This window comes from Eleutherodactylus coqui, chromosome 1, assembly GCF_035609145.1.
Source record: "Eleutherodactylus coqui strain aEleCoq1 chromosome 1, aEleCoq1.hap1, whole genome shotgun sequence".
Classification (NCBI taxonomy): domain Eukaryota; kingdom Metazoa; phylum Chordata; class Amphibia; order Anura; family Eleutherodactylidae; genus Eleutherodactylus; species Eleutherodactylus coqui.
In genome coordinates, this window is record NC_089837.1 from 40,594,397 (window position 1) to 40,622,253 (window position 27,857).

Consider the following 27,857-nt stretch of genomic DNA (forward strand, 5'->3'; position numbering starts at 1 on the left):
CTTGCGCTGTGCGGTCTTCTGCCTGGTGAATGGGGCCGCTCGTGCCGGAGAGCTGGTCACCGCGTCGTCATCGTAGCTCCGCCTCCGTCACGTGGTGCCGATCAGCCAATGAGGTGGCTGTATCGGCAGTGGAACGCGGAAGACAGAAGAAGAAACTCCACGGTGCACCATGGGAAGACCCGCGGTGCACCGTGGGAGAAGACCAGCGGCGCCATCTTTAAAAGAAGAAAAGAAGAAGCTGCAGAACGCTGATGCAGGTAAGTGCAATGTGCTTGTTAAAAACTAACACATGCTTTCTTTTTCACAGGGCAGAATGCAGGGGTCCATTTAAAAAAAATAAAAATAAAACGCTTTTGCCGCGAGACAACCCCTTTAATTACAGCAAAATGTGGACTGACCTGCTGCAGAATACCATATGAAACCTGCATTCCTCTTGTATCCGAGCTAGAGACGGTACAACAGGATACTAGAGCCTCCATGCCCCCCCGTATCTCACCTTGTATCCAAGCTAGAGGCAATCCAACAGGGTACTAGAGCTTCCCTTCAAGGGGTCAGTGTTCTGCCATAAATTCTCCTTTTGCTCCAGTATTGTAATCACTTACTTATATCAATTCCCTTCTGACAACTTTCAGGGGAGGGATTATTTTTGACAATGAGTGTACTTAGGATGGTGGGTTGGTAGCATATTACACCAATAGTAAGAGGAAGCAAGGTTCATGGTGATAATCCAGTTTCTCTACAGTGAAAGAGGTGGCTTTTCTTTTCGTTTTATTTTTCTCTTTAGTATTTAGTCCATTTTAAAATTAGGAATATTAACTTTTTTTCTATGAAAATTTGATTTCCTTTAAAACAGTTTACACATAAAGAACATCCAAATGGCTCCTCCACTTTGTGATATCTATACTTAGTAGTAGAACATTTCCCGTGTTCTGAACATTAAAATTCCTTCTCCCTTGTGTGACTTTTCTGGTGCATAACCAGACTTGTTTTTTGTGCAAAACATTTCCCACATTCTGAACATGAATATGGCTTCTCCCCTGTGTGAATTCTCTGATGTCTAACAAGATCTGATTTCTGACCACAACATTTCCCACATACTGAACATGAATATTTCCTCCCTTCTGTGTGAAAGCGCTGATGTCTAAGAAGACGTGTTCTATCAATAAAACATTTGCCACATTCTGAACATGAAAATGGCTTCTCCCCTGTGTGAATTCTCTGATGTTTAACAAGATTCGATTTCTGACCACAACATTTCCCACATACTGAACATGAATATTGCCCCTCTCCTGTGTGGAGGCTCTGATGCATAAGAAAATATGTTCTATCCTTAAAACATTTCCCACATTCTGAACATGAAAATGGCTTCTCTGCTGTATGAATTCTCTGATGTCTAACAAGAACTGATTTCTGTGTAAAACATTTCCGACACTCTGCACATGAAAATGGTTTCTCTCCCGTGTGAATTCTCTCGTGTATAACAAGATGTCTTTTATATGTAAAACCCTTCCCACACTCTGCACATGAAAATGGCATATCTCCTGTGTGAATTCTCTCATGTGCAACAAGATTTGATTTTTTTGCAAAGCATTTCCCACATTCTGAACAGGAATAAGACTTTTCATCTGTGTAAGTTCTTTTGTATGTAAATAGACCTGAGCTTCCACACTGAAAACTGTCACTTTCGCCGAGACCTGTATTTGTAGTAAAATTCTGATATCGATCAGAAAGTTTCTCCTGATCAGGCGGATTATATGATAGATCTGTAGTGGTACATCCTGGCTGAACATTAGCGGTAATGAGGTTTTCTCCTGGAGAGTGCTGCACAATATCTTCATCTTCTGCTTTACACTTTAGCGATGACATGAAGTTTCCACCAAAGTCCTCAATGGGATTTTCTGTTAGGATTAAAATTTTGATTTAGTGATTTTTTTTTCAGCTGTAAAAAGTAGCCAAATATATAAAATTCTTACTAGGCTGGAAAAACACCTGCAGTTTTTGCTATAGTATTTTAAGTCAAAGTCAGAATTAGACTTAGGAAGAGGCAGACGTTTAAATCCTCCTTTTATATTTTCCGTTTCCTTTTAATCCATTTCTAGCTTTCACTAGAAAAAAAAAACACTATCAAAAATTACCCCCAAAACCACATGCGTTTCCAGCCTTATAATTCTTAGCCAACACCATTAAATGCATCAGTGATAACAAACACAATTCATGTCATAGGATCACAAGTTCAATTGCCCTACACTGATATATATAAAATATATAAAAAAAAATTATATAATATATACATATAGTTAAAACAGTAAAAAAAAAACAAAAACTTTTGCACATGCTCTCCTCTTATTTTTTTTTAAATAAAAAAAACCCGCATTTGCCATCATTGCATCTATAGAAACCTATACAATAAATGAAACACTTTTTATCCTGTTCTGCAAATTTTCACCCCTTATTAGATCAAAAATAACGGAGCCTGATGAATGCTTGAGCTGAGACCTCCGTCAGAGCGGCACCTTCAGAGGACCTAACCTGAAGCAAGCAGTTGTGGAAAATAAGAAAAAGCGGAAGGAAGAGAGGAGCGGAACAGCTGGGGACCCCACGATCAAACAAGGGATAAGCCGACATGCAGCGGGGCCTGAAGGAACAGAGCGCTTGGTCACCGCATGCTGCATCCAAGATGGCACCGTGCCTAGAGCCTGCTATCTCTAATAGTGAGGAGGAGGCCTTTTCTGATGGGAAGAACAGGGAGTATATCTCCAAGGGGTTTATGAAGGAGACCATAATGAAAGCCCTACACCCTGTGATATCCGACTTGGCAGAGATTAAAGATGATATCAAGCACATGGGGTGCCGGGTCGGGGAGCTGGAGTCCTCCTCAACCCCCATCACCTCTCACTCTCTTGAAATGGCCCAGGTGATAAAAGACCAACATGACCATCTGAGTAGAGCCCTGATTAGGCAAGAGGTCTTAGAAAACCGGAATATACATTGTAATGTATGTTTTAAACAGCTGCCAGAGTCCTGGGCTGTGGATTCACTATCTAAGGTGGCTAATGATATATTTGTGTCAGTTTACTGGGAGCAGATGGCCAATGACATTAAATACACCTGGCTGTTTCCCTTTGGCCTGGGAATCACCCACAGGGGTTAGAGAATAAATTGCCGCTGTCCGGAGGATCTACAGGAGTGCTGGCAACATCTAAATCTGGAACCGATTGAGCTCCTCTGCTGGCTCCTACTCCCAGAGTTTCCTAAATTTTCCAGACTGGTAACCCTGGAGGCCTGGCACCTGGCAGGAAACTCCAATTTGCCGAAAGGCAAGAATAAAAAGAATAGAGAGGCTGCTCTGGGAGTAGATATTTGATTCTTTGGCTGCTTTCTGCTTATTGCCTTTTAAGTCACTCATTGTGGTGACTTCAAGTTGTGTTGAGGGAATAAATGTTACTAATATCTTGAGGGGCTGGCCTCTTTAGTTGGTTGGATACGGCCTTGGTGGACTGAAAAAGATCATTGCCCGGCTGGCTTTCTGCCCTGCACCGGAGGGGAAGCTCTTTTGCCCCCTCTGGAGCCCTGTTTAGTTCTTGTTCCTAAGTTTAATGTTATGCTTAATGTTGAATTCTTTCTCCACAAGTAGGAACACTCATGTTCAATTAACTCTCATGTTATGGAGGTCCTAGATCGTGCTCGTCAGACCAAGCTGTGTGTGCAGTTAAATTTATCCATCCAATTTATCCTTCACTCCTGAGGGGTAGATCCAGATTTTAAAAATGTTTGAATGTGGAAATGTTTCGCAAAACTCTCTCAAAGTAAAGGCAAACTGGAAAAATTAACTGCGCTACGAAGGGAATTAAGGCTTTGCCTGGAATCCAAATTTAACAAAAAGCATCTCAAGCAGGTAGTTTACGCGCAAGGCAACCAAGGGAGCAAGTTAATAAAGAAGGCTCACGCAAAAAAAACTTCCTTAAATCCATTAAAACTCAAACAGGAACCTCGGTTACGTCAACCCCTGACATTGCTAAGGAATTCCAAAAATTCTATTACCATTTGTATAACCTTAGGGTTCAATTGCCCCTTGGGGATCAGATAGACTCCTGTCTTAAAGGCTTGCACCTCCCCCGACTGGATGAGAGAACTGCTCTCACAGCTCTGGTATAGGACGCAGAGGTGGAGATAATGTTGGACTCATGCCTCCTGGGAAAAAGCCTGGGCCCTGATGGCCTCCTGTTAATATATTATAAGTCTTTCTGATCTTCCATAGTGCTTCGTTTAACAGAACTCTTCAACTCTCTACTTCAGGGAAAAGCTCTCCAAAAACAGGCTCAGGAAGCTCACATTACGCTGATTCAGAAAGAAAACAAAGACCCGGAGATGTGTGGCAGTTGTAGGCCCATTTCCCTCATTAATTTCGATGTTAAGTTTGGGCAAACTTCTCACTAAAAGATTGGAGGAGCCCATCCCCAACCTGGTAAACTGTGAACAGGCGGGTTTTGTGAGGGGGAGGAGGGGCAGGGACAACTGTCTTCGGTTACTGCATGTGGTCAGTTACGCCCAACCTCATTGCATCCCTTTGGCGTTAGTAGGTACAGATGCCGAAAAGGCTTTCGACAGGGTGGATTCGCTATATATGCAAACAGTCGTGTTACATTTCAATATCCCTCCCATGTTTGTCTCTGCCATTATCTCTTTGTACGCTGAGCCATACGCCAGACTTAAAATTAATGATACTCTATCTCTATCATTTGATATTAGAAATGGTACACGTCAGGGTTGCCCACTCTCCCTCATTCTTTTAATTATTGCACATGAACCCCTCCTCCAGAGTGTCAGACTGGATCCTAACATCCAGGGGCTGAACTTAGGTAAACGGGAGCTCACCACAGCTGCTTTAGTGGATGAGATTGTGTTTTGGGTAATAGACGCTGAGGGGCCTGCCTAGACTCATTTCCCTTCTGGAGGAGTTTGGGGGATTATCCAATTTTAAAATTAATTTTGCCAAATGTACAGTCTTAAATATATCCATACCCTTGGTCCGCTGTAGAGCCTTGAAAACTAACGCCCCCTTCTCCTAGTCTGAGACAGCTATTGACTTTCTGGGCATTAAATTAACTAAAAGAACAAAAAAGATTTGTATTCAGCTAATTTTATGCCCCTTATAGTTAAAGGGGTTGTCCCGCGAAACAAAGTTGGGGTATACACTTCTGTATGGCCATATTAATGCACTTTGTAATATACATCGTGCATTAATTATGAGCCATACAGAAGTTATTCACTTACCTGTTCCGTTGCTGGCGTCCCCGTCTCCATGGTGTCGTCTAATTTTCAGCGTCTAATCGTCCGATTAGACGCGCTTGCGCAGTCCGGTCTTCTCCCTTCTGAATAGGGCCACTCGTGCCAGAGAGCTGCTCCTCGTAGCCCCGCCCCGTCACGTGTGCCGATTCCAGCCAATCAGGAGGCTGGAATCGGCAATGGACCGCACAGAAGACCTGCGGTCCACCGAGGGTGAAGATCCCAGCGGCCATCTTCGCAAGGTAAGTAAGAAGTCACCGGAGCACGGGGATTCGGGTAAGTACTATCAGTTTTTTTTTTAAACCCCTGCATCGGGTTTGTCTCGCGCCGAACGGGGCGGGCTATTGAAAAAAAACTAAAACGTTTCGGCGCAGGACAACCCCTTTAAGGTGAAGAATCTCCTGCGTTCATACGACTTACCCTTCAGATCGTGGTTTGGTAGGAAAACATAATGAAGTCCTATGTTCTCCCCATAATCCTGTATAAGATTCGTATGCTTCCCATTCATCTCCCTGTAAGTTTCTTTAAAGCTCTTCGCTTGGCCTTTCTAGGATATGTTTGGAGACAGAGGAGGACGAGACTGGCCTACAGTCTAATAATAAAGAGAGGTTCGGAGGGTGGAATTGATTTGCCTTGCGTTCATGATTTTTATTTAGCTTCTCAACTTAGCTATTGGATGGAGCTGGTTAGTCCTATTAGGGACCACCTTCTACATCTGTTAGCCAAGAGATCATATGGTAATACTCTTTTAGAGGATCTCTGGTTTCCTCAAAAAAAAAAGTTAGTTACAGATCCGGGGGTTTCAACCCCTTGCTTCGGGGTCCCTGTGAGACCTGGGATGGTTTGAGGGAGGTTTTAGCACCCAGACCTTACCTGGTCACCTCACTGCAAGCATTATATAGACTCCTGGATTTCCCTTTAGACCCATGCACAGTTAGTCTCTGGAGGAAATGTGCAGATAGAACCATTGATGATCTACAAGCCTTAGCTCATAAGACTCCACTGAATGCATTACAAACCCTTCTACCCAATTAGGCCTTTTCTTTTTTGCAGTCAGCCCTTGTGGTCAAAATGTTTGGGGATTTTTTTTAGCTTTATAAAATCAACTAGACCCGTGTCTCCCTTTGAGAGAGCAGTAAGGGACGGTAAACTCACATTCAGGAAAACTGCGTTTACTCACAGTTTTATTTCTCCTCCGGTACTTTCTAAACCTGCCTTTCTCACCTCTAGGGAGAAGGAGCTGCACATTTCTCTTTCAGTGGAAGATACTAAACTTATCTTCAAAACGGCCTTTGGACTTTTCACTTGCATTCTGTCACAAGAAAGCCACTACAAACTTCTGGTGAGATGGTACAAGACACCGCAGTGGCTCTGTGATTATAATCTGGCCTCTCATGGCAGGTGCTGGAGGTGTGATGCAGGAACAGGCTCTTATTTACATATTTGAATGTGTATGGAAGAGCGCTCACTGCGGAGATGTCAACACTGTGGTGGTCCTGCGGAATATTCTATAGTAGGAGGTCAATCTTCTCAGATATAGCCAGGAATGTATAGGTGCTCCAAAGAAATCTCATATCACTGATGAAACGGCAGCCAGAGGATACTCCATTCACAGAGTGAAGGAGACAATAAAATGGCAAGACAAAAAGAGAAAAACTCCTCAGCGCTCACACCAATGTAATGCATACAGGTATAGGTGAAAACGGATGAAACTTACTCGGTGGAGGCGCCTATAGCCCAGGCGCCTCCCAATCCAGGATTAGCTTGTCGCACGGGGATGAAAGCCAGCAGCAGCAGAGATGTTTTCACAACTTTTATTACGTGCAATCAAGGTACACAACGCGTTTCGGCCTGGAGGCCTTTTTCAAGTGTACACAAGCTAATCCTGGATTGGGAGGCGCCTGGGCTATAGGCGCCTCCACCGAGTAAGTTTCATCCGTTTTCACCTATACCTGTATGCATTACATTGGTGTGAGCGCTGAGGAGTTTTTCTCTTTTTGTCTTGCCATTTACATATTTGGTGGGAGTGCCCGGTTTTGGCACCCTTTTGGCATGACGTTGAGGAGGGGCTGCGGAAATTCTCCCCGAATTTATCAATTATACCTGAAATTATTTTTTTTGGAGGCCCTCTGCACTCTTCCACCTTTTAAAACACAGGCTAGTTGCCTTTCTGATAGACGCGGCAAAGGCCCTCATTACCCTTCTATGGCTTCAAAAGGTACCTCCGTCATTGGTGCAATGGAAGGAAAGGGTGGATCTTTCCTATAATTTAGTAGAGCCATCTAGGAGGTCAAAGGGCGCTCACAACAATGCTCTACAGATCTGGAGCCACTGGCGTAGATAGAGAGAGGAGTTGCAGGGCTGTTGATCGTTTGAGCGTTGGGTGGGACATTGATTAGGATTTGATTCTTGTTAATGTCCCGCTCGGGTTTCTCTGAAGGGTTGATGGGTCTCGGCTTCCCTCGTAGTGGAGCTCTCTGTCCTTTGTCAATTCTCGAAAAGGCAATGGGTTAGACAGTATACTACTGTACCTCGTAGTGTTATTTGTGGAAAGACACCAACATGAAACTACATAAATAGATTAAAAACTGCTCTTTCTAAAAAGTCACAAAGTAAAATAAAATTTGAAGTGTCCTTCTTGAGTTACATGTGTTCTAAATTAAATTGTAAAATTTGCAGAAGTGATTTTTTTTTAACCAATTGCAGTGGGGAATAAAATAGTAAGTATGCAAGAAAAATGGCCAAATTCCAGCTTAGTTAAGCTGTTAATATGTTCTAGGGTCCTAAACTTGTGGAGAGTTTTGTCTCAACAACATTTACAAGCCACTTTGGGCCTTATTAGCACCAAACCCTGACTTTAAATATTCTTATTCTACCCAAAAAGTTGAGTGCACCAAGTGTCAACGAGCTATCTTGCTTTGATCAAAAACTGCGGCACCACAAACCTGGATATTGTTTTTATAAACGACCTCTGCGAGGCAAGAATGACTTTTATGCAAATGATCCTAGTGCCTCAACCAGGCAATACACCAAGCTGAAACTTTGCAGAACTTAATACAAGAGGTGTATGAACATTCTGTAAAAATGTGAACAAAACTAAGGGTGGTCGAGCAGGGAGCCTCCCCCAACTCAGGCTAGTTGACATTGAATGAATCATGTGGCTCCAGAGTTAGTGCAGGAAGGAGGGTTTCGGATTATGGGGAACGGGACGGACTCTGCTGTTTGCTACAGGCTCTACCATAGAGATGGGCTGCATGTCAATATCGAAGGTGCAGCTATGCAGGGTGAGAAGATGGCTAGAAGGTTGGAGGAGTGTTTAAACTAGGAATTGGTAGGAAGGGCAGCAAGATAGATAGGGGGAGGGGGGGGAAGACAATATAGACAGTGACCTGGGACTAAGTAATGGAAATGGGGGTGGAGTAGTGGGAGGGGTTAGTACAGTTAGAACTGTCCGAATAGATAGTAGGGACACATGTAGTATAACACATAACCAAAACCTTCTAAAATATATGGCGACTACTGCTATAAGTCTGACCAATAAAGTAGACGTTGGGGATTTAACCGTTAACCATTTAAATCCCCCGAACGATGTTACTCCACTTTAAATATACACTTAGACCTACAATCTCGCTCTCCACCATGGCAAACAAATTTACTTCACCTCCCTCATCTCCTCACTATCACACAACCCCAAAATAACTTTTCGACACATTCCACTGCCTCCTCAGCCTCAAAGAACAGGCCCCCATGATGGATCTCAGTGCTGGAGAACTAGCGGCCCATTTCAAAGAAAAAAAACCCCAAAAAACATCCAAAAAGAAATCTCTGAAAACTGCATGGCTAGCCCTGATCGCTGTCTCCTCAGCACTGCTTCCATCACTCACTCACGTTCTAGTATAGAACCAATGACAGAAGAAGAAGTCTCCAGTCTTTCCGCTGCTCACCCCACCATCTGGGCTAGCGGCACTCTTCCCTCACACCTCCTCCGATCCCTTTCTCCAGCTGTCATTACCCACCTCACCACCATCTTCATCCTCTCCCTAACCACTGGCAATTTTCCCCTCCTCCTTGAAACACTCCACCATATCCACTCTGCTGAAAATAAAAATAATAGCTAAACTATTAAATTACCTTTATGACGGCCAAGTCGTGTGGCGACTATTCCCTACTCCTATTTCCTGGTTTTCCTCTTATCTCTCTTTCAGCATCTCCTCTCCACTTCCTGTCGCTGTTGGGGTCCCCCAGGGGTCATTCTTTGGTCCCATCTTCTTCTCCATCTACCCAGCAACAATCGGACAAACCATCCACAAATTTGGCCTCCAAAATCATCTCTTCGATGATGACACCCAGCTACACACCGCAACATCTCAGCACCATTACTCCAAAATATCACCGACTCTCTGTCCGCTGTCTCTAATACCATGCCCTCCCTTTTTCTTAAACTTAAAGGGGTTGTCCCGCGCCGAAACGGGTTTTTTTTTTTTTTCAACCCCCCCCCCCCCCCCCCCCGTTCGGCGCGAGACAACCCCGATGCAGGGACCTAAAGAAAGCTTACCGGAGCGCTTACCTTAATCCCCGCGCTCCGGTGACTTCTATACTTACCGGTGAAGATGGCCGCCGGGATCCTCTTCCTCCGTGGACCGCAGCTCTTCTGTGCGGTCCATTGCCGATTCCAGCCTCCTGATTGGCTGGAATCGGCACGTGACGGGGCGGAGCTACACGGAGCCGGCATCCTGCACGAGAGGCTCCATAGAAGAAAGCAGAAGACCCGGACTGCGCAAGCGCGGCTAATTTGGCCATCAGAGGCCGAAAATTAGTCGGCACCATGGAGACGAGGACGCCAGCAACGGAGCAGGTAAGTATAAAACTTCTGATAACTTCTGTATGGCTCATAATTAATGCACAATGTACATTACAAAGTGCATTAATATGGCCATACAGAAGTGTATAGACCCACTTGCTGCCGCGGGACAACCCCTTTAACCTCTCAAAAACTGATCTTCTCATCTTTCCGCCTTGCAGCCAACCTTCCCCCAACATCTCCATAACAGTACCTGGCACCATAATAACCCCCATATAGCATGCCTACTGTCTCAGGGTTACATTGGATTCTGACCTCTCCTTCACACCCCACATCCAATCTCTGTCCCAACATTGCACTTACAGCTCATAAATATTGCTAAAATCCAGCTTTCTCACCACAGACCCACTAAAGACACTCATTGTCGCCCTCATCCATTCTCAACTTGACTACTGCAACTTGCTGCTCATCGCCCTTCCCCGTACCAGACTCTCCAACCCATACTAAATGCGGTAGCTAGACTTCTCTTCCCATCAGCCACTTCTCAGACATCTCTGCACTATGCCAGTTGCTGCACTGGCTGCCCATCCATCACAGAACTACATTTAAACTTATCAAACCCACAGAGCACTCCATGGGCCATGCTACTGTACATCACCACCCTCCTGCCCGTACACCACCCAGCCTGTACACTCCAATCAGCTAACACATTTATATTAAACGCCCCTCTAATATCCTCACATGCTCATCTATAGGACCTCTCTAGAGCAGCACCGATCCTCTGGAACGCATTACCCAAAAACATCCAGACAATCCCCGACGCATGGAACTTCAGACGCGCCTTAAAAATGCACCTCTTCATGAAGGCATACCAAATCTCCTGCTCTAATCCCCAACATGCCCCCTGCCCCTCCCTATGGCTCCTCACACTTGCCTATTGTAAACATTTTCTGCCCCTGTACCTCATTATCACCCCTCCCCATTTTGTTTCCCAATAACTGAATACCATTTAGAATCCTCGTACAGTTTGTGTTCCCCCGTGCCTCATCTCCTGCCCCTGTACCTCCTGTATCCCCCCCACGCTGTCTGTTTCCAAAAACAACATGTAATTGTATTGGTTGTGTCCCCAGTGCTTTGAAAGCGCTGCGGAATACATTGGTGCTATACAAATCTGATACAAGTATGTACAGTATATAGTAAGCATATAAGCCATACAATTTAGTACACATCCACCAGGACTGGTCCGGGCCTGGAGAACAGAAATAAATACCGCTGATTTGTAGAAAATAAGTGCTGTTACAAAAAAAACAGTTAACTACACCAAAACAACCCTTGGTATATAGAACAGACGGGGAAGGGGAAGAGGGAAGAGGGGAGCAAATAAGAAGGGGTGAAGAGTATCTACATCTAACTCTTCTTAACCTGAGGGAGTACAATCATTAAAGGTCGTATGCTCCCCCTACTTATGCAGCTTCACAATCTCTCTGAGGTTTGAATCTGCACCAAAGGCTGCCAAACGGCACAGAACTCGGAGAAAGAGTTTTCGTCATCAGCCCTCATTTTCTCACATCTCGAGGGCATTCAGGGTTTCCACCCATGTCGCTCTAGAGGGAGCAGTCGTGGTGCGCCACAACCTGGGGATAATCAGCCAGGAAGGGTTTAAAATTAAGCGAAAACGCCTGGCCAGGGTCTGAAGGCAGGTGAATCCCAAGGTATGTCATAGAGGATCTCTGCCAACGAAATGGGGACTCCCTCTCCAGGGAAGTCGTCTCGGCCTCTGGCAAAGTCATATTTGAAATCTCTGATTTTGTTAAATTAACTTGAAACTCACTAACCCTTCAAAATTCCCAACATTCTTGTTGTAGCCCCGGGGGGGCATGAGAGGAACACAAGCAAGTCATCCGCGAAGAGTGAGAGAGCTTACACTCCGCAGGGCCCACTCTCACCCAGTTTATCGAGCCGTTTTGTCGTGAGGGATTTGGATGAATGATTATTCGTTAACCCCTTCCTCTCAGAAATGTATATTACTGTCGGCAGCTCATCCAGTGTATATATGAGGAGGCATGCTGCTGACAAATGATATTTCTTATGCCCTCATAAAATCTGTGATGAACCCCTTTACAACATAGGACATACATTTACAACCTGGTTGTGCGAGATTTATATGGAGTAGGATGGTGAACCGATCCCGCCCCCATACCATCTGCGAACGCTGATTGTGACCGTTAACCCTCCAAATGCTGCTGTCTAATCTGACAGCAGCATTTAAATGCCCCAATTGTTGTTCGGGAGTCCTGAATAGTCTGCTGCGACGTGATTGCGGGGTTCCATTTGGTTGGCATGGCACCCAGAAGCCTTCTGATGGGTGAGGCAGTGGTATCCTGCTAAATTTTGTTAAAAATTGCTCAACACTGTTGGGGCAGGTGCGCTGCCATGATGGAAGCAACTGCCCGTTTGCCCACACAGCGCTAAGCAATTTTTGATGAAAAACAGCACGATACCCTCGCCTCACACTCCGTATTCATCTCATCTTGCTCTGCTCAATTTATTTGTTATGAGTAGTTTGAGTGGAAAACAGACGAAAATTCTAACAACTTGTTGGAGGAAAAAAAAAAAATCACTGGAGCCGAACACAACCTTCCCCAACAACATTGGCTGACGTACCTCCTCAGAAGGGTTCTGCAGACATTCACCAAGCAACAGAAGCCTGTACTACTAACACCCTGCCCACCAGAAGGAGATTCAAGATGCTTTTGATTCCCGGCGGCTGCGGGTTCCCACACAGAATCTGTTCTTCTGCACTAGAAGCTGCATTCAGCTTTCCTTCACACCATTTCAGTGCCCGCTCTCAGCCGAGATCCAATGCAACCAATTGCTGAAGTACCCGAAACACAAGGACCGTTCCCTGTCCAGAATTTACGGAGTAACTACGGAAGAATGTTTCCCGAACATCTCTGAATTTACTGTCACATTCGGCATAAAATATGGAAGATTTTACACCCTTGGATTTTTTTCTCCTCTACTTTTATTACAGATGAATTGGAGTTTATTATTCACCAAACCAATTTGTATTGTCGCCAGTTCTTTTCCCCAAATCCATTTATTCATCTATTCTAAACAATGGACCCCACGAATTGTGCTGAAGTTAAAAAATAAAAATGGGACTCAACATGGGGTCAGTGAAAGTCCTCAGTTAAGTGATATTACACGTACCGCACCTGTATTCCCTGCTGTCGCATCTTTGGCATCCATAAGCTGATGGAGCCATATGAATATGTTTGACATATATAGCAAATATAGGGGTCTAAAGTAATATGAAAGAGCCTAAATTGGTAAGATCCTAAATTAAATGTCATACTGCTGACATGGAAAAGCACTGCACAAGATGGTATCAGGGCCTCAAGACAATATCAGGCAACAAGACACTGAAAAAAAAAAAAAGTATAAAATAGTGGAAAACATACTATATCTTATAGGACTCTTCTTACCCTGTGATATCAGAGGCTGGTGATCCTCCATCTTGACATCCTTGTACAGATCCTTGTGTCCTTCTAAATACCCCCACTCCTCCATGGAGAAATAGACAGCGACATCCTGACACCTTATAGAAACCTGACAACACAATGATACCGTCATTACCCAGACTCCTCTAGTGCTGTTACTGTATAATTACCCAGCATTCCCAGCAGTGTCACCTCTCCAGTCAGCAGCTCAGTGATCTTGTTGGTGAGTTCTAGGATCTTCTGCTCATGTATCGGTAAGTGAGGAGGAGCCTCTGTGATGGGGGTCTGGCTCCTGCTCCATCCTCCTGACTCATGGAGATGGCTGTTGGGAGTCGTACCGTCACCCGATGTCTTCTTCACTATTGTGTAATCCTGTAAAATATTATTTTACTGAAAGACAAATTTCCAGTGGATGTGGTTGGAAAATCAAAAGTAAGTGAATTTAAGGCCTCCTTCACACGGGCAACAAAGTCGCATGATTTTGTTACGTTGCTACAAATCGCATGTATGTGAAGCCCATGCTGTCCTATGGGTTCCTTCACACAGGCAATGTTTTGTAGCATGCAACAACGCAACACAAAAACCTCGCAGGTCCAGAGATATGCCCGCGACTTGTGAGATTTTGTAGCCCATGTTTAGCTATGGAGCCTTCCTCTTTGTTGCATCGCATAGCATAAAAATGTGATTTTCTTGCGGTGCAACTTTAACAGTAGGAAATCCTACTGTCAAAGCCAAATCTAAACCCTAGCTGCAGAAAACAAAAAATAAAAAACCAAACACATACATCACCTTAGAAGCACTTTCCGACGACGACGCAGCTTCTTCCCGGGTCCCGGCACTGTTTCTCTTCTTCATCTTCTGGCCGGGATTGAAAACTCCCCGCCGCCTGGAAGCGCTGGCTGAGATTGGCTGACGCTTAGCCAACCACAGCCAATGCTCGATGAATGGCTGTGATTGAACCCGGGGAGAAGCTGCGGTGGTGCCTCGGACAGCGCAGGAGAGGTGATGTATGCTTTTTTTTTTCTTCAGCTACAGCTTATTTTCGAGGTAGGGCTTATATTTCAATAATGTATTTTCTCTTCTCTTAGTTTGACTTGTTATATAATACAATAAATATGAATAGCTTACCTCTCCGGTCAGCAGGCAGATGATCTCTAAGGAGAGGTTTAATATTCTTTTGGCAACTTCATTCCCATCCTTGCTCATCCTTGGTGGATCATTCAGGAGAAGGACCATTTTGGATGGGATCTAGTACTGGACCTTAAAAAAATAAATAAAAGAGAGTCTCTAAATCCTACTGGAAACCTCATCCTGTGTGAAACACAGACCCTCACTTATTGAGCACTGAAAGAAACGGTATTTCAGAACTTTCACTATATAGAGTCAATGGATTTGCCATAAATATCTAGGTTGCTGCCCAAGCTTTTTCCATAACTCCCATAGATGTGAACAGAGAGCTGTACGTGTGGCCACCTCTTCATTCAATGTCCTCCTGGATGTAACTGCTGCGGACCCCTGGTCTGCACGTAAAGTGGATGCAGAAAAATTTACATCACATTATCATCTATGGCATATTCTATGGATATTTAGTATATAAAGAAACTCAGCACGCCTATCTTACACAAAACAAAATTAGTCTAGTTGCCATCTGCTCCTATTGACGTCTACCTTCTGCCACTTCCTCCACTTTAGTCTGTGATTCCTCCTATCTGTAGTATCATGGTTATCTAGGTTACCGCCGGCTCCCATTCAGTTTCATCCTTTACCGCTGGAGTGCTACAGTCACTATAGTTTTTCCTTCCTCTTCTCGGCGCTCCAGCAGCTCGGATCACCAATGTGAAACAGCAGCAGCAACACTGTTGGATTTCCTCTTCACCAAGTCTGAGCCGGTAGTCCAGCCAGCATTCTGTTTCCCCTGTTACCCCCCTGCTCCATCTCTCATCTGCTGTCTGACCTCCAGGGGTTCTGGCTGTCGAGTCACTTGCTTAGAAATTAAAGTTACACCCTATGAAATCTCCTTAATGAATCGTCGGCTGGTTTTCTTCTTCAGCCCTGAACCTCCCTCTTCCTCCTTTCTGCTGTGTGTCTGAGAAACAATGTTGTCTAAATGCTGGAGATACTATATTACTTCACTACTGGTCAAACATTTTAGGCTGCTTTCACACGGCCAAAAATATATATCACACGAGATTTGTGCGTTGCGAGACGCACAAATATGAACCCAATTCTTTTGAATGATGAACATGAGCGATTTTTTTCTCCTTTGCGGTGTGGCAATGCGTAAGAGCGATGGAAGGTTTCCATTGAAAACAATGGGAAATAATGACCGATCCTCTGATGCGGCTGAAATTCACGGACTGACATTGCGCTCGGCTGTGCGAAACTAGCCTTAGAACCCCTTAATTTTTCCTGTTCCTTATGAAATTAGCAGCTCAAGTCCAGCAAATACCATGAAATGGTTCAGTAGTGAAAATATAAAAATCTTATATTTTAGGCTGCATTCCCACAAACGTATATCGGCTCGGTTTTCATGCCAAGCCAATATATGTCGTCCTCATCTGCAGGGGGGAGGATGGAAGAGCCAGGAGCAGGAACTGAGCTCCCGCCCCCTCTCTGCCTCCTCTCCGCCCCTCTGCACTATTTGCAATGGGGAGAGGCGGGGTGGGGTGGGGCTAATTACCGGACCTTAGCTCCGCCCCATCCCGCCTCCTCTCATTGCAAATAGTGCAGAGGGGTGGAGAGGAGGCAGAGAGGGGGCGGGAGCTCAGTTACTGCCTCTGGCTCTTCCATCCTCCCCCCCCCCCCCCCTGCAGAGAGAGACAACGTATATCGGCTCAGCGTGAAAACCGAGCCGATATACGTTCGTGTGAACGCACCCTTAACCTGAAACACAACAATGATTTTCACTAAATGGCTTTTTTAAGGGAACACATGAAGGGCAGCTGCTCTGCAACACAGAAAGCAAATTATGGTTTGAAATTAGATGTAAACTATTCTTACAGGTGTCTCAAGTTTTGTAGATTACTTTCAAACCTTCTGATTCTATATAACCAGTGTTGGAACAGACTTCATTACAACACCCTCTAGGGCAGGTTTTGGACAGTTGTGCTCTTCAGGACGGAGCACATTGCTATCATGTTGGCAAGATAAAGGTAATTAACCAAGGACAACAGACAGACAATTATAACCCTAAGAAGTGTAGGTCTGTCCTACAGGGAAATTGCCAAGATAGCCAAGGTGGCAGTCAGTGCAGTTTCCTTTTCCATCAAAAGGCACTTGGAAACTGACAAGATGATGTCTGCCAGACAGAAGGCCACTACAAAAATCAGATGACAAGCTTTTGAGAGTCAACAGTTTGTGTGATCGGCGCCTCACAGCACAAAATCCTCAAGTACAGTTTCATGCAGCAGAAATTATACAAATTTCCATTTTAATTGTGAAGAGGAGACTTCTATCCACAGGTTTGAGAGATAAAGTATCAGTAAGAAAGCCACTGCTAAGATTGCAAAAAAAAAAACACATGCCTGGGCCAAGCAGGAGCTTCAGTGGACTACCGAAGGCTGGAAGAAGGTCCTATGGACTGATGAATCAAACTTGGACATCTTTGGTAAGTCAAGTCAAGTATGGGAAAGGTTGGTTCCCGAGTATGTGACACCAAATGTCAAATATGGAAGAAGCGTGATGGTCTGGGGTCTTTTAATGGATCCAGAGTTGGCAATTTGCAGACTGGCACACTGGACAAAGAGCTAGCCCAGCATTGTGATAGTTGGTTGGTCAGAGGTTCATATTACAGCAAGACGAGGATCCAAAACATAGTTCTAGGTTATGTCAGAAATAGTTAAAGGGGTTGTCCCGCGGCAGCAAGTGGGGTTATACACTTCCGTATGGCCATATTAATGCACTTTGTAATGTACATCGTGCATTAAATATGAGCCATACAGAAGTTATTCACTTACCTGCTCCGTTGCTGGCATCCTCGTCTCCATGGTGCCGTCTAACGCTGTCTTCTCCTTCCATTTAGACGCGCTTGCGCTGTGCGGTCTTCTGCTGTGTTCAATGGAGCCGCTCCGGCATGCTCGCGCCGGAGAGCTGGTCTGCGCATGCGCAGAAGACATGTGCGGCGCGAGCACGCCGGAAATTATAGTCCAGGCCGTTACGGACACAATGATACCACACGTCAGGTTTTTCTTAAATATTTAATTTTTTTTTTTTATACAAAAAGGGGGAAATTATTTAAAAACGTGTTTTTTTGTTACTTTTCTTTACACTATTGTATCATTTACATTGTTTATACCCCTGAAGGGCACCTTAACCATAGCCTCTATGATAAGGCATTCAAGGACTTCTATATGGCAATGCCTTATCGCTTGCTATGGTGATCATTGGCAAAGCTGGGCGCCAGTATCGCATCCTGTTGCCATGGCAACCCATCGGTGCTCCGTGATCATTTTGTCGGGGTCTGATGATGTCACAGAGGGAGTGCGCTCCCTCTGTGAACCCTTTACAGGCCGCAATCTACATAGATCATGGCATGTAAGGGTTAACAACGGGGGTCGCTGGGCTGAGGCACCGCCACTGTTGCAGCGGGAGGCCCTCTATTGGTAACAGCCGGCTCCCGTTGCCTGATGGTGCGGGCTCACTTCCGATCCCACTCCATCTACATGACGTAAGCTTTCGTAAGCTCATGTTGCGTTAAGTACCCCGCTGCCATGATGTAACCTTACGTCCCGTGGTGTTAAGGGGTTAAACTCTGCTGTATTAGTTTAATATGTCTCCACCTGAAATATGGGTGGAGAGGTGGGTTGGCGGGGCAGTACGCTTAGGTAACGCCCCTAGCTGGGGATTGGCTCCCGGAGACATTGCTGGTGGCAGCGTGGGCTCTATCTTGACAAATGAATGAGGTCGGCTGCGGCGCACACCAGTGGCTGGAGGAGGTAGGACGCCTGAAGTCGAGAGCCCTGTCCTCCCCTACAATCCAACCTTCTCCTTCCACCCCTGTGTGAGCGCTCTCATATACATCCCCCCCTCCACTGGAGGATAACCTCCCCCGCACCCCTGTGTGAGCGCTCTCATATACATCCCCCCCTCCACTGGAGGATACCCTCCCCCGCACCCCTGTAGTAATAACCACATGGACCGTGTCTGACCTCCCCACAAGACCCTCCGCCGCCTCTTACCTCTATATACAAGTCTCTGAAGAATGCTGGCTGATAACAAAGAGAACAGCAGCGACCACAACCTGCTCTGTGTGTGCTACACTGCAATAGGACCTGTGATGATGTCACTGTCATGTGATCAGTAGGGGCGGAGCTCAGCAGTGAGGACAGGTGGTGGCTGAAGGACCTGTGAAGATGTCACCGTCATGTGATCAGTATATAAGGGCGGAGCTCAGTAGTGAGGAGGAGAAGTGGTGGCTGAAGGAAATGTCATGTGATGAGCATATGAGGGGGTGGAGCTCAGCAGTGAGAATTGGTGGCTGAAGGACCTGTGATGATGTCACTGTCATGTGATCAGTAGGGGGCGGAGCTCAGCAGTGAGGAGGATAAATAGCTGTGAGGCGGAGAGATGAGAGTGGTTAGTGATAGTCGGCTGATTGGACGGCGCCTGAATTCTCTGCCATAAATACATATTAGTGACCTTTCACACGGGGCGGAATTACACTGCAGGACGCCGCCAAATCCCCGGCTGCGCAATTCCACACCAAATCTACCGCTCTGACTGCAGGTTTTTACCGTGGCTTGTGGTGCGGCCTCTTCCGCCCCGTGTGAGCGGCCTGGAGAGGAAATCCCGGGTTTATAAAGTAGTCAGAAAGTGCCCGTGGGAGCTGCCGGCCGTCGCACACGGGGGGATGTTATTGTACGGCGCACGGTGCTGACAGCCCAGTGATTTGTATTGGGCCGCTCACAGCTGCGGTTTACATGTGCGAAAAAAATCACAGCATGTTGTGTCTTGGCCGTCATTGTTATAAAGAGGCTGACATTGCCTTGCAGGAATGCGGCCTTCCAATAGGTGGCGCTGCAGAGATATTGTTCCATCTTCCTTATTGGCACGTATTACGCCTGCATGCATGCCAAGATAGTGCTGGGGATTGGTGGCACGCACATACATGGCATTACACACCTGCTACGGTCTCACGCGCAAAAGAGAGAGACCGGCAGGCAGCTGTGTGAGACAGCCCGCGGGCAAGAGGGTTGCCATGGAAGGTGCAGCAGCGGCGTCCACAGGTGGAGAATCATGGCAATTAGCGGGATTTAAATCATGGCATGCTGCAATTGCCGCAGTGAGCCAATCGGCTCATCTCGGAGACCTGTCTGCCCCCCCCCCCCCTCATCGGAATATCGCTAGTGATATTCCGCCCCGGCCGTGGACAGGGGGCCTTACTCTTACTATTGTGGGTAAAATGAAGGGTTTCCAAGAGACACTGTCTTATATTATTTTTTGCTCCAAAAGAGGCACAGTGGATTATTTTCGGGGGAAAGCGGCGTCCCGGTCCTTCCCGCTGGTCTTCCCGGTCCTTCCCGCTGGTCTTCCCGGCGCTGCGGTAGACTGCCGTGTAATCCTCAGCACTGACAGAGGATTCTCTGGTTGGTAACGGAGCTTTGAATACCATGCCTCCAGCATACAAGCGCTGTGATTGGATCAAGCGCCAGCCAATCAGAGCCGGCGCTCGATCATTCACAGCCGGTGAATGACATCACTGAAAGGCTCTGATTGGCTGGTGCCCAATCCAATCACAGCACTTGTGTATTTAAAGCCCCGTTACCAAGCAAAAAATCCTCTGTCAGCATTGAGGATTACACGGACACCTGCCACAGAGTCAGGGAGCCCAGCGGGAGGGACGCCGGCAGCTAGGTGGGTATTGCTTTTTTTTTTTTTTTCACGTAATGGTGCTAGGGCTTATTTCAAGACTTTCCCTGAGCCTCCACCCTGAAAATTAGGGTAGGGCTTATTATTGCGGTAGGTGTTATTTTTGGAGAAACACAGTAACAAGGAAAATAGCCGGATAACTCCGCATCAGCCGGTTTATGGGAGATCGCTGCTGTCACACCAACCTGAGCAGCCTCTACCAGGAGGGAAGGTCTAGACTGGACCAGGGAGTCACTGGATGTTGTAGGGTACCACAGGGGGCAGTATAGGAGGGTCACCATTACTAGTGGAGTACCATAGGGGGCAGTATAGGAGGGGTCACCGTTACTAGTGTGGTACCACAGGGGGCAGTATAGGAGGGGTCACCGTTACTAGTGTGGTACCACAGGGGGCAGTATAGGAGGGGTCACCGTTACTAGTGTGGTACCACAGGGGGCAGTAGAGGATGGGTCACTCTTACTAGTGGGGTACCACAGGGGGCAGTATAGGAGGGGTCACCGTTACTAGTGTGGTATCATAGGGGGCAGTATAGGAGGGTCACAGTTACTAGTGGAGTACCACAGGGGGCAGTATAGGAGGGGTCACAGTTACTAGTGTGGTACCACAGGGGGGCAGTAGAGGATGGGTCACTCTTACTAGTGGGGTACCACAGGGGGCAGTATAGGAGGGGTCACCGTTACTAGTGTGGTACCACAGGGGGCAGTAATAGGAAGGGTCACTCTTACTAGTGGGGTACCACAGGGGGCAGCATAGGGTCACTCTTACTAGTGTGGTACCACAGGGGGCAGTATAGGAGGGTCACAGTTACTAGTGGAGTACCACAGGGGGCAGTATAGGAGGGGTCACCGTTACTAGTGTGGTACCACAGGGGGCAGTATAGGAGGTGTCACTCTTACTAGTGAGGGTACCACAGGGGGGCAGAATAGGAGGCTCAAAGTTATTAGTACCTGGGGGTCGATTTGGGGCCCAATTTTTTTAAAATAAATTAAGGACCTGGTAGACGGATTGTGCAGTAAAAGATCCATATTTGCAGATGATACAAAACTACGTAAAGTAAACCACAAGAGAGAACAACGCCGGTGCGAATGGATTTGAAGGGCAGAAAAGTGGCAGATGAGGTGTAACCCTGATAAATGTGTGATTCTGCACGAGCAGAGGAAATACATGTCACCATTACACACTAAAGCCTCGTTCACACGAGTGTGGGTTTTGCGTGTTCATAATGCCAATGAGATCCTATAGAAGCGGTTATATGCGCGGAATTTGAAGCACAAAACGGCGAGCACCTATAAAAGATAAAACAAGGTGGTCTGGTAAGGTGTCAGCCAGTAGAGCAAAGTGTGATTGTTCCCAGTGAGAGAAACCAAGTCATCTTGTAGATATGATACCTTTTAATGACTAACAAAAATACATGATGTTACAGCAAGCTTTCAGATCTTCTATGAATCCTTCCTCGGGCTAAAATGAAACTGGTTTGGATGGGGCACATATATATAATACACAAATGCAGACAGGACAGCCCTCTTGATTGAAATACAAATGTTTATACACAGAAATGTGAGACTGTTTTGGACTCAAAACTTAAACTGAGCTGAGACATAAATACTTGATCAGTCCACTGAGCTCAGGAATGTAACACTTTTACAATGTGTCTTATCTTTCCTTCAACCTGCTCATGAAAGGGGATGCAGCACCACCTAGTGGTTAGCAACATTCTTACAAGTCAAGTTCTGAATTTTCAAATGATTCTAAATTTTAAAATTTTATAAAAGATAGGACATAGGTGCGTGTTTTTCCTGAGTTTTCATTGACTCCTATGGAAGCAGGAGTTAATAGAAACTCTGTTAATCCCCACTGGGAATCCCCTCATCACTGAACACTGTGACAGTGAGCAACACCGGTCCCATTGAAAGCAATTGGAAAGCATCATGCTCCTCTGACACAGCTGTGACAGAGGATTCTTTCATCCGTGGGGAGTCGCATCATCACTGAACACTGACAGTGCTGTCACAGTGTTCAGGGATTAGGGGACCTTCGTGGAGCAGCTGCTCCAGTGAACAGGTAAAGTTTCATGCACTGCCCATATGAAACTTTGCCCGTTCATGCGTTTTCCACATAAGCGAGGAGCACATTTTTTTCACACACTCGTGTGAATGAGGCCTAAATGGGAAAACACTGCGTAACACAGACCTGGAAAAGGACTTGGGGATTTTAGTTAACTGTAAGCTTAACTGGAGCAGCCAGTGTCGGGCAGCTGCTGCCGAGGTAAATAGGATCATGGGGTGCATCAGAAGAGGTCTAGAGGCGCATGATGAGAACATTGTTCTTCCTCTTTACAAGTCCCTGGTCAGACCACACATGGAATATTGTGGACAGTTTTGGGCACCGCTACTCAAGGACATATCAGAGCTTGAGCGGGTACAAAGGCTGGCAGCTAAAGTAAGAAAAGGAATGGGTGGACTACAATACCCAGAAAGGATATCCACAGGGTTATTTACATTAGAAAAAAAAGACATCTGAGGGATGACCTAATGACTATGTATAAATATATCAGGGGACAATACAGAGATCTCTCCCATCATCTATATATACCCAGGACTGTAACAAGGGGACGCTCTCTATACCTAGAGGAAAGAAGGTTTCTACACCAATGTAGAAGGGGGTTCTTTACTGTTAGTGTAGTGAAGCTATGGAACTTTTTGCCTGAGAATATGGTGATGGCAAAACTCACTAACATACAAGAGGGGCCTGGTCGCCTTTCTTGAGCGTTAGAATATTACATGTTATATCTCAGATTACTTCAGAAGCGTCGGGGGGTCCGGGGATTATTCAGATTGCCAGATTGGATTCGGGAAAGATTTTTTTCCCCTTAAATATGGGAAATTGGTTTCTACTCCATTGGGTTTTTTGCCATCTTCTGGATCAACATTGTGGGGGTGGATAGGCTGAACATGATGGATATATGTCTTTTTTCAGCCTAACATACTATGTTATTAGCACTTCATTCACTTTCAGTGGGGATGCGGAGATACCCAAGTGGCTCTCTGTTAGGCATTTCCGTCAGCTCCACTGGAATGAATGGAGGACTGACGGTACATGCCCGGCCAGCGCTTCCTTCATGCTGACATCACTGCGGAGGGAGAAGTGACCCCCACAGAGACAGGCAGAACAGGACATTCTGGAGATCAGCGGGTGTCTCAGTGATGAGACCCCTACCGATCAGCTAGTCATCACCCATTCTATGGATAAGGGATAACTTGTAGAGATGAGCGAGCGTACTCGGAAAAGCACTACTCGCTCGAGTAATTTGCTTTATCCGAGTATCGCTGTGCTCGGGGCTAAAGATTCAAGTGCCGGCACGGAGCGGGTAGCTGCAGGGGAGAGCGGGGAGGAACGGAGGGGAGATCTTTCTCTCCCGCCCGCTCTCCCCTGCTCCCCGCTGCGACTCACCTGTCAGCCGCAGCGGCACCCCAATCTTCAGGGACGAGCACAGCGATACTCGGATAAAGCACATTACTCGAGCGAGTAGTGCTTTTCTGAGTACGCTCGCTCATCTCTAATAACTTGCAATCTTGGTACAATCCATTTACAGAATCAAATCTGACAATCTTAGGGGCGGTAGAGAGGCTTGTTATGGGAATGGATGAGAAATAAAAGACGGAGCGCCCCTTAGGGGCATGAGTGATATGATGGGAGATGCACTCAGGGATGCATGCTGGTCTGAGCTTCTCTCCGACATATAGGCCAGTGATTGGGATGGGTGCGCCGGCCTCGCTGCGCTGAATAACCAATGGTTGTTATAATTAGGAGGATGTAGTGGAGAAAACAAACAGCCCCCAGCGGGACCTTATTGGTTAGAAATAGCGCCTTACAGTCAGGGGTGATAATAAGACTTTCTTTATTGTTACCAGCAAGGTAATGTATTCTGATGTAACATGTCTCTGCAGATAATAGTACATCTACTGCTGACATCACAATATAGAAGGCTACAAAAAGAAGAGGCATGATGGGAAATAAAAAACATACAAAGAATATTTAATGTAATTCTCCGGACCAAAAGGTTGTATAACACCTGCTGCTGCTGTTCTCTGCCATTGTCCCTACTATCCTCTGGTTCAGGATCCCGCTTTCAGTCATTCAGGATGGCTGTTCCAATTTCCTAGCCCCCTACTGCACACTGTGCGTTGGTCTCAGAGCAGGTATAGTGTTTTGGTAATCTAAGGCCGCTTGCACACGGGCGTGTTGGATTCCGCATTCTGACAGTAATGTACTGCAGATGGTCCGCACGTTATTCACGGCCCTTCCGCAATTAACAATGCAGATAGCTCGCAGATTTCCACACCGGAATCCGGGCCTGGCAGCAGCGGCGTGCACAAGTAACTGCTTTCATCTGTACTGCGGATGGTCCGTGCGGCTCGCCGTCAGACATGCACAGCACAGATTTTTTTTTTTCAAGCTCCTGCTTTTTCTGCGTCATCGGAGTCTGCGGCCTTTCTACATTGTCAATTATGGAAGGGCCGTGGGACAGGCGGCTTCCACTGACTTCAATGTAAGCCGTCCGCGCAGAATCCGTACAAATATGGAGCATGCTGCGATTTTTCCTTGGCGAGCAGAAACCCATTTTTTTTTTTTTCCGCTTGTGTACATGAAGAATCACTTATCCATAGCATGCTATGGATGGTATTTGCCACAGAACCTGGAGGCGGACGCCCGCTGTGGATTTCATAATGCTAATCTGCCCGTGTGCAGGGGGCTAAACTCTACCAATCCACTGTGGCAGATTAGGTAGTGTGAAGATTGGGGGACATTTATAGAGGTTTTACACCAGTTTCCTGGAATAGAAAAAAGTCACAAAAGCATGTGCAAGGGGCGCTTACACAAATTTTGCAACTTTTCAGTCCTCTATGTCGGCCCTGCAACTTTTTTGAAACTGGGGTGGGGCTTGTTGGGAGGAATTGTGGCTGCGAATCAAGAAATGTTTGTGTGATTTATGCCAAAACTGTCATACATTGCTGTGAATGAGCACGGAGCTGCACTTAGTACATGATGAAGAGCACCCCTCTTCATGTACTAAGTACATCGTCCACTGGGGGAAAATTATACTAAGCCTGGTGTCACTGCCCCATGCGGGTGTGATGGTCTCAGTGACCATAACATATAAGAGAGTCAGTCACCCCTAGTGGCACGAGGGACAATGACATCTCAGTGACATGCTCAGGACATCCTGCAGCCACATGTGTTCCTCTCATGCCAACTACCAAGAGGCATTTTCCAGAAGGGCGTCACAGTAATGCTTCCACAGCATTGTCACATTTCCGTGGCTGCCCAGTCACCAGAATTATCACCAATAGAACATGTATGAGATCATCTGGGACACCAATTTCGACAACCTATATAATTGCACAGTCCAGAGGCTCAATTACAGCAAATGTGGACTGACATGCCGCAAAATACCATATGGAACCTGTATTTCTCCATGCCCACCCCATATCTTGTATCCCGGCTAAAGGCAACCCAACAGGGTACTAGAGCCTCCTTTCAAGGGGGGTCAGTATTCTGCCATAAATTCTCCTTTTGCTCTGATATTGTAATCACTTGCTTACATCAACATTACAAGCACACAGAGAAAGTATTATGCACTTCTGCCAACTTTCAGGGGAGAAATTATTTTGAGTGTAGTACTTAGGGTGGATGGGTGGTAGCATATTACACCAATAGTGATAGGAAGCAAGGTTCATGGTGATAATCCAGTTGCTCTGCATTGAAAGTAACAGGTGGCTCTTTTTTCTTTTTCTCTTTAGTATTTAGCCCATTTTAAAATTAGGAATGCTGACTTTTTTTCTATGAAAATTTGATTTCCTTTTAAAAACAGTTTACACATAAAGATCAAAATGGCTCTTCCACTTTGTGACCACTGTGATAAGCGCCATTTTTTTGCATGAGTAGTAGAACATTTCCCGTGTTCTGAACATTAAAATTCCTTCTCGCTTGTGTGACTTTTCTGGTGCATAACAAGACTTGTTTTTCGTGCAAAACATTTCCCACATTCTGAACATGAATATGGCTTCTCCCCTGTGTGAGTTCTCTGATGTCTAACAAGATCTGATTTCTGACCCCAACATTTCCCACATACTGAACATAAATATCGCCCCTCTCCTGTGTGAAGGCTCTGATGCATTAGAAAATATGTTCTATCCTTAAAACATTTCCCACATTTAGTACATGAAAATGGTTTTTCCCCTGTGTGAATTCTCTGATGTTTAACAAGATTCGATTTCTGACCACAAAATTTCCCACATACTGAACATGAATATTGCCCTTCTCCTGTGTGAAGGCTCTGATGCATAAGGAAATATGTTCTATCCTTAAAACATTTCCCACATTCTGAACATGAAAATGGCTTCTCTGCTGTATGAATTCTTTGATGTCTAACAAGATCTGATTTCTGCGTAAAACATTTCTGACACTCTGCACATGAAAATGGTTTCTCTCCCGTGTGAATTCTCTCGTGTATAACAAGTAGTCTTTTATATGTAAAACGCTTCCCACACTCTGCACATGAAAATGGCATATCTCCTGTATGAATTCTCCCATGTGCAACAAGATTTGATTTTTTTGAAAAACATTTCCCACATTCTGAACATGAATATGGCTTCTCATCTGTGCCAGTTCTGTGATCTGTACTTGTAGCAAAATTCTGAGATCGATCAGGAGAAGGTTCCTTGTGATTAGGGGGATTATATGATAGATCTGTAGTGGTACATCCTGGCTGAACATTAGCGGTAATGAGGTTTTCTCCTGGAGAGTGCTGCACAATATCTTCATCTTCTGCTTTATAATTTAGCGATGACATGAAGTTTCCATCAAAGTCCTCAATGGGATTTTCTGTTAGGATTAAAATTTGGATTTAGTGATTTTATTTTCAGCTGCAAAAAGTAGCCAAATATATCAAATTTTTACTAGGCTGGAAAAACACCTGCAGTTTTTGTTATAGTATTTCAAGTCAAAGCCAGAATTAGTATTAGGAAGAAGCAGACGTATAAATCCTCCTATTATATTTCCCATTTCCTTTTAATCCAGTTCTAGCTTTCACTTAAAAAAAAACAAAAAAAAACTATCAACTATTCCCCCCAAAACTGCATGTGTGTTTCCAGCCTTATAATTCTTGGCCAACATCATTAAATGCATCACTGACAACAAACACAATTCATGTCATAGGATCACAAGTTCAATTGCCCTACACGGATATATATTTTCAATCACCCCCTATAAGATCAAAAATAATAAACTTTCGGGTGACGGAGGCTGATGGATGCTTGAGCTGAGAGCTCCGTCAGAGCAGCACCTTCAGAGGACCTAACCTGAAGCAAGCAGTAACGGAAAAAAAGAAGGCGCTCGGT

The 27,857-nt window shown here is 45.6% G+C and overlaps 4 protein-coding genes across 4 annotated transcripts in view; all 4 read right to left on the reverse strand.

Moving 5' to 3' along the window:
- Nucleotides 1–27,338, reverse strand: LOC136615907 (oocyte zinc finger protein XlCOF7.1-like). Its single transcript, XM_066594189.1, has 3 exons — nt 26,432–27,338; nt 13,576–13,693; nt 1–1,898 (listed from the first exon to the last, which is right to left on the reverse strand). Exons 1-3 carry the CDS (start codon nt 27,308–27,310, stop codon nt 937–939), a joined length of 1,959 nt encoding a protein of 652 aa, XP_066450286.1. The 5' UTR covers nt 27,311–27,338; the 3' UTR covers nt 1–936.
- LOC136615891 (gastrula zinc finger protein XlCGF57.1-like) overlaps nt 1–27,857 on the reverse strand; it is a 112,535-nt gene that overhangs the window by 67,572 nt on the left and 17,106 nt on the right. The gene's annotated exons all lie outside the window — the stretch shown is intronic.
- The window catches only part of LOC136608187 (zinc finger protein OZF-like), an 83,685-nt gene that overhangs the window by 39,436 nt on the left and 16,392 nt on the right, over nt 1–27,857 (reverse strand). The gene's annotated exons all lie outside the window — the stretch shown is intronic.
- Nucleotides 13,705–18,844, reverse strand: LOC136608542 (oocyte zinc finger protein XlCOF29-like). Its single transcript, XM_066589116.1, has 3 exons — nt 18,768–18,844; nt 14,719–14,850; nt 13,705–13,962 (listed from the first exon to the last, which is right to left on the reverse strand). Exons 2-3 carry the CDS (start codon nt 14,824–14,826, stop codon nt 13,723–13,725), a joined length of 348 nt encoding a protein of 115 aa, XP_066445213.1. The 5' UTR covers nt 14,827–14,850; nt 18,768–18,844; the 3' UTR covers nt 13,705–13,722.

What these genes read in the sequence shown, in the direction of transcription:
- LOC136615907 (XM_066594189.1), bottom strand. Translation starts at nt 27,310, where the DNA reads ATGTCATCGCTAAATTATAAAGCAGAAGATGAAGATATTGTGCAGCAC. An exon ending in ACACAAGCGAGAAGGAATTT is followed by an intron (nt 13,694 to 26,431) that starts TAATGTTCAGAA and finishes TGTCAGGTTTCT; the next exon opens with ATAAGGTGTCAGGATGTCGC. An exon ending in CCAGCCTCTGATATCACAGG is followed by an intron (nt 1,899 to 13,575) that starts GTAAGAAGAGTC and finishes TAATCCTAACAG; the next exon opens with AAAATCCCATTGAGGACTTT.
- LOC136608542 (XM_066589116.1), bottom strand. Translation starts at nt 14,826, where the DNA reads ATGGTCCTTCTCCTGAATGATCCACCAAGGATGAGCAAGGATGGGAAT. An exon ending in TCTGCCTGCTGACCGGAGAG is followed by an intron (nt 13,963 to 14,718) that starts GTAAGCTATTCA and finishes AATATTTTACAG; the next exon opens with GATTACACAATAGTGAAGAA.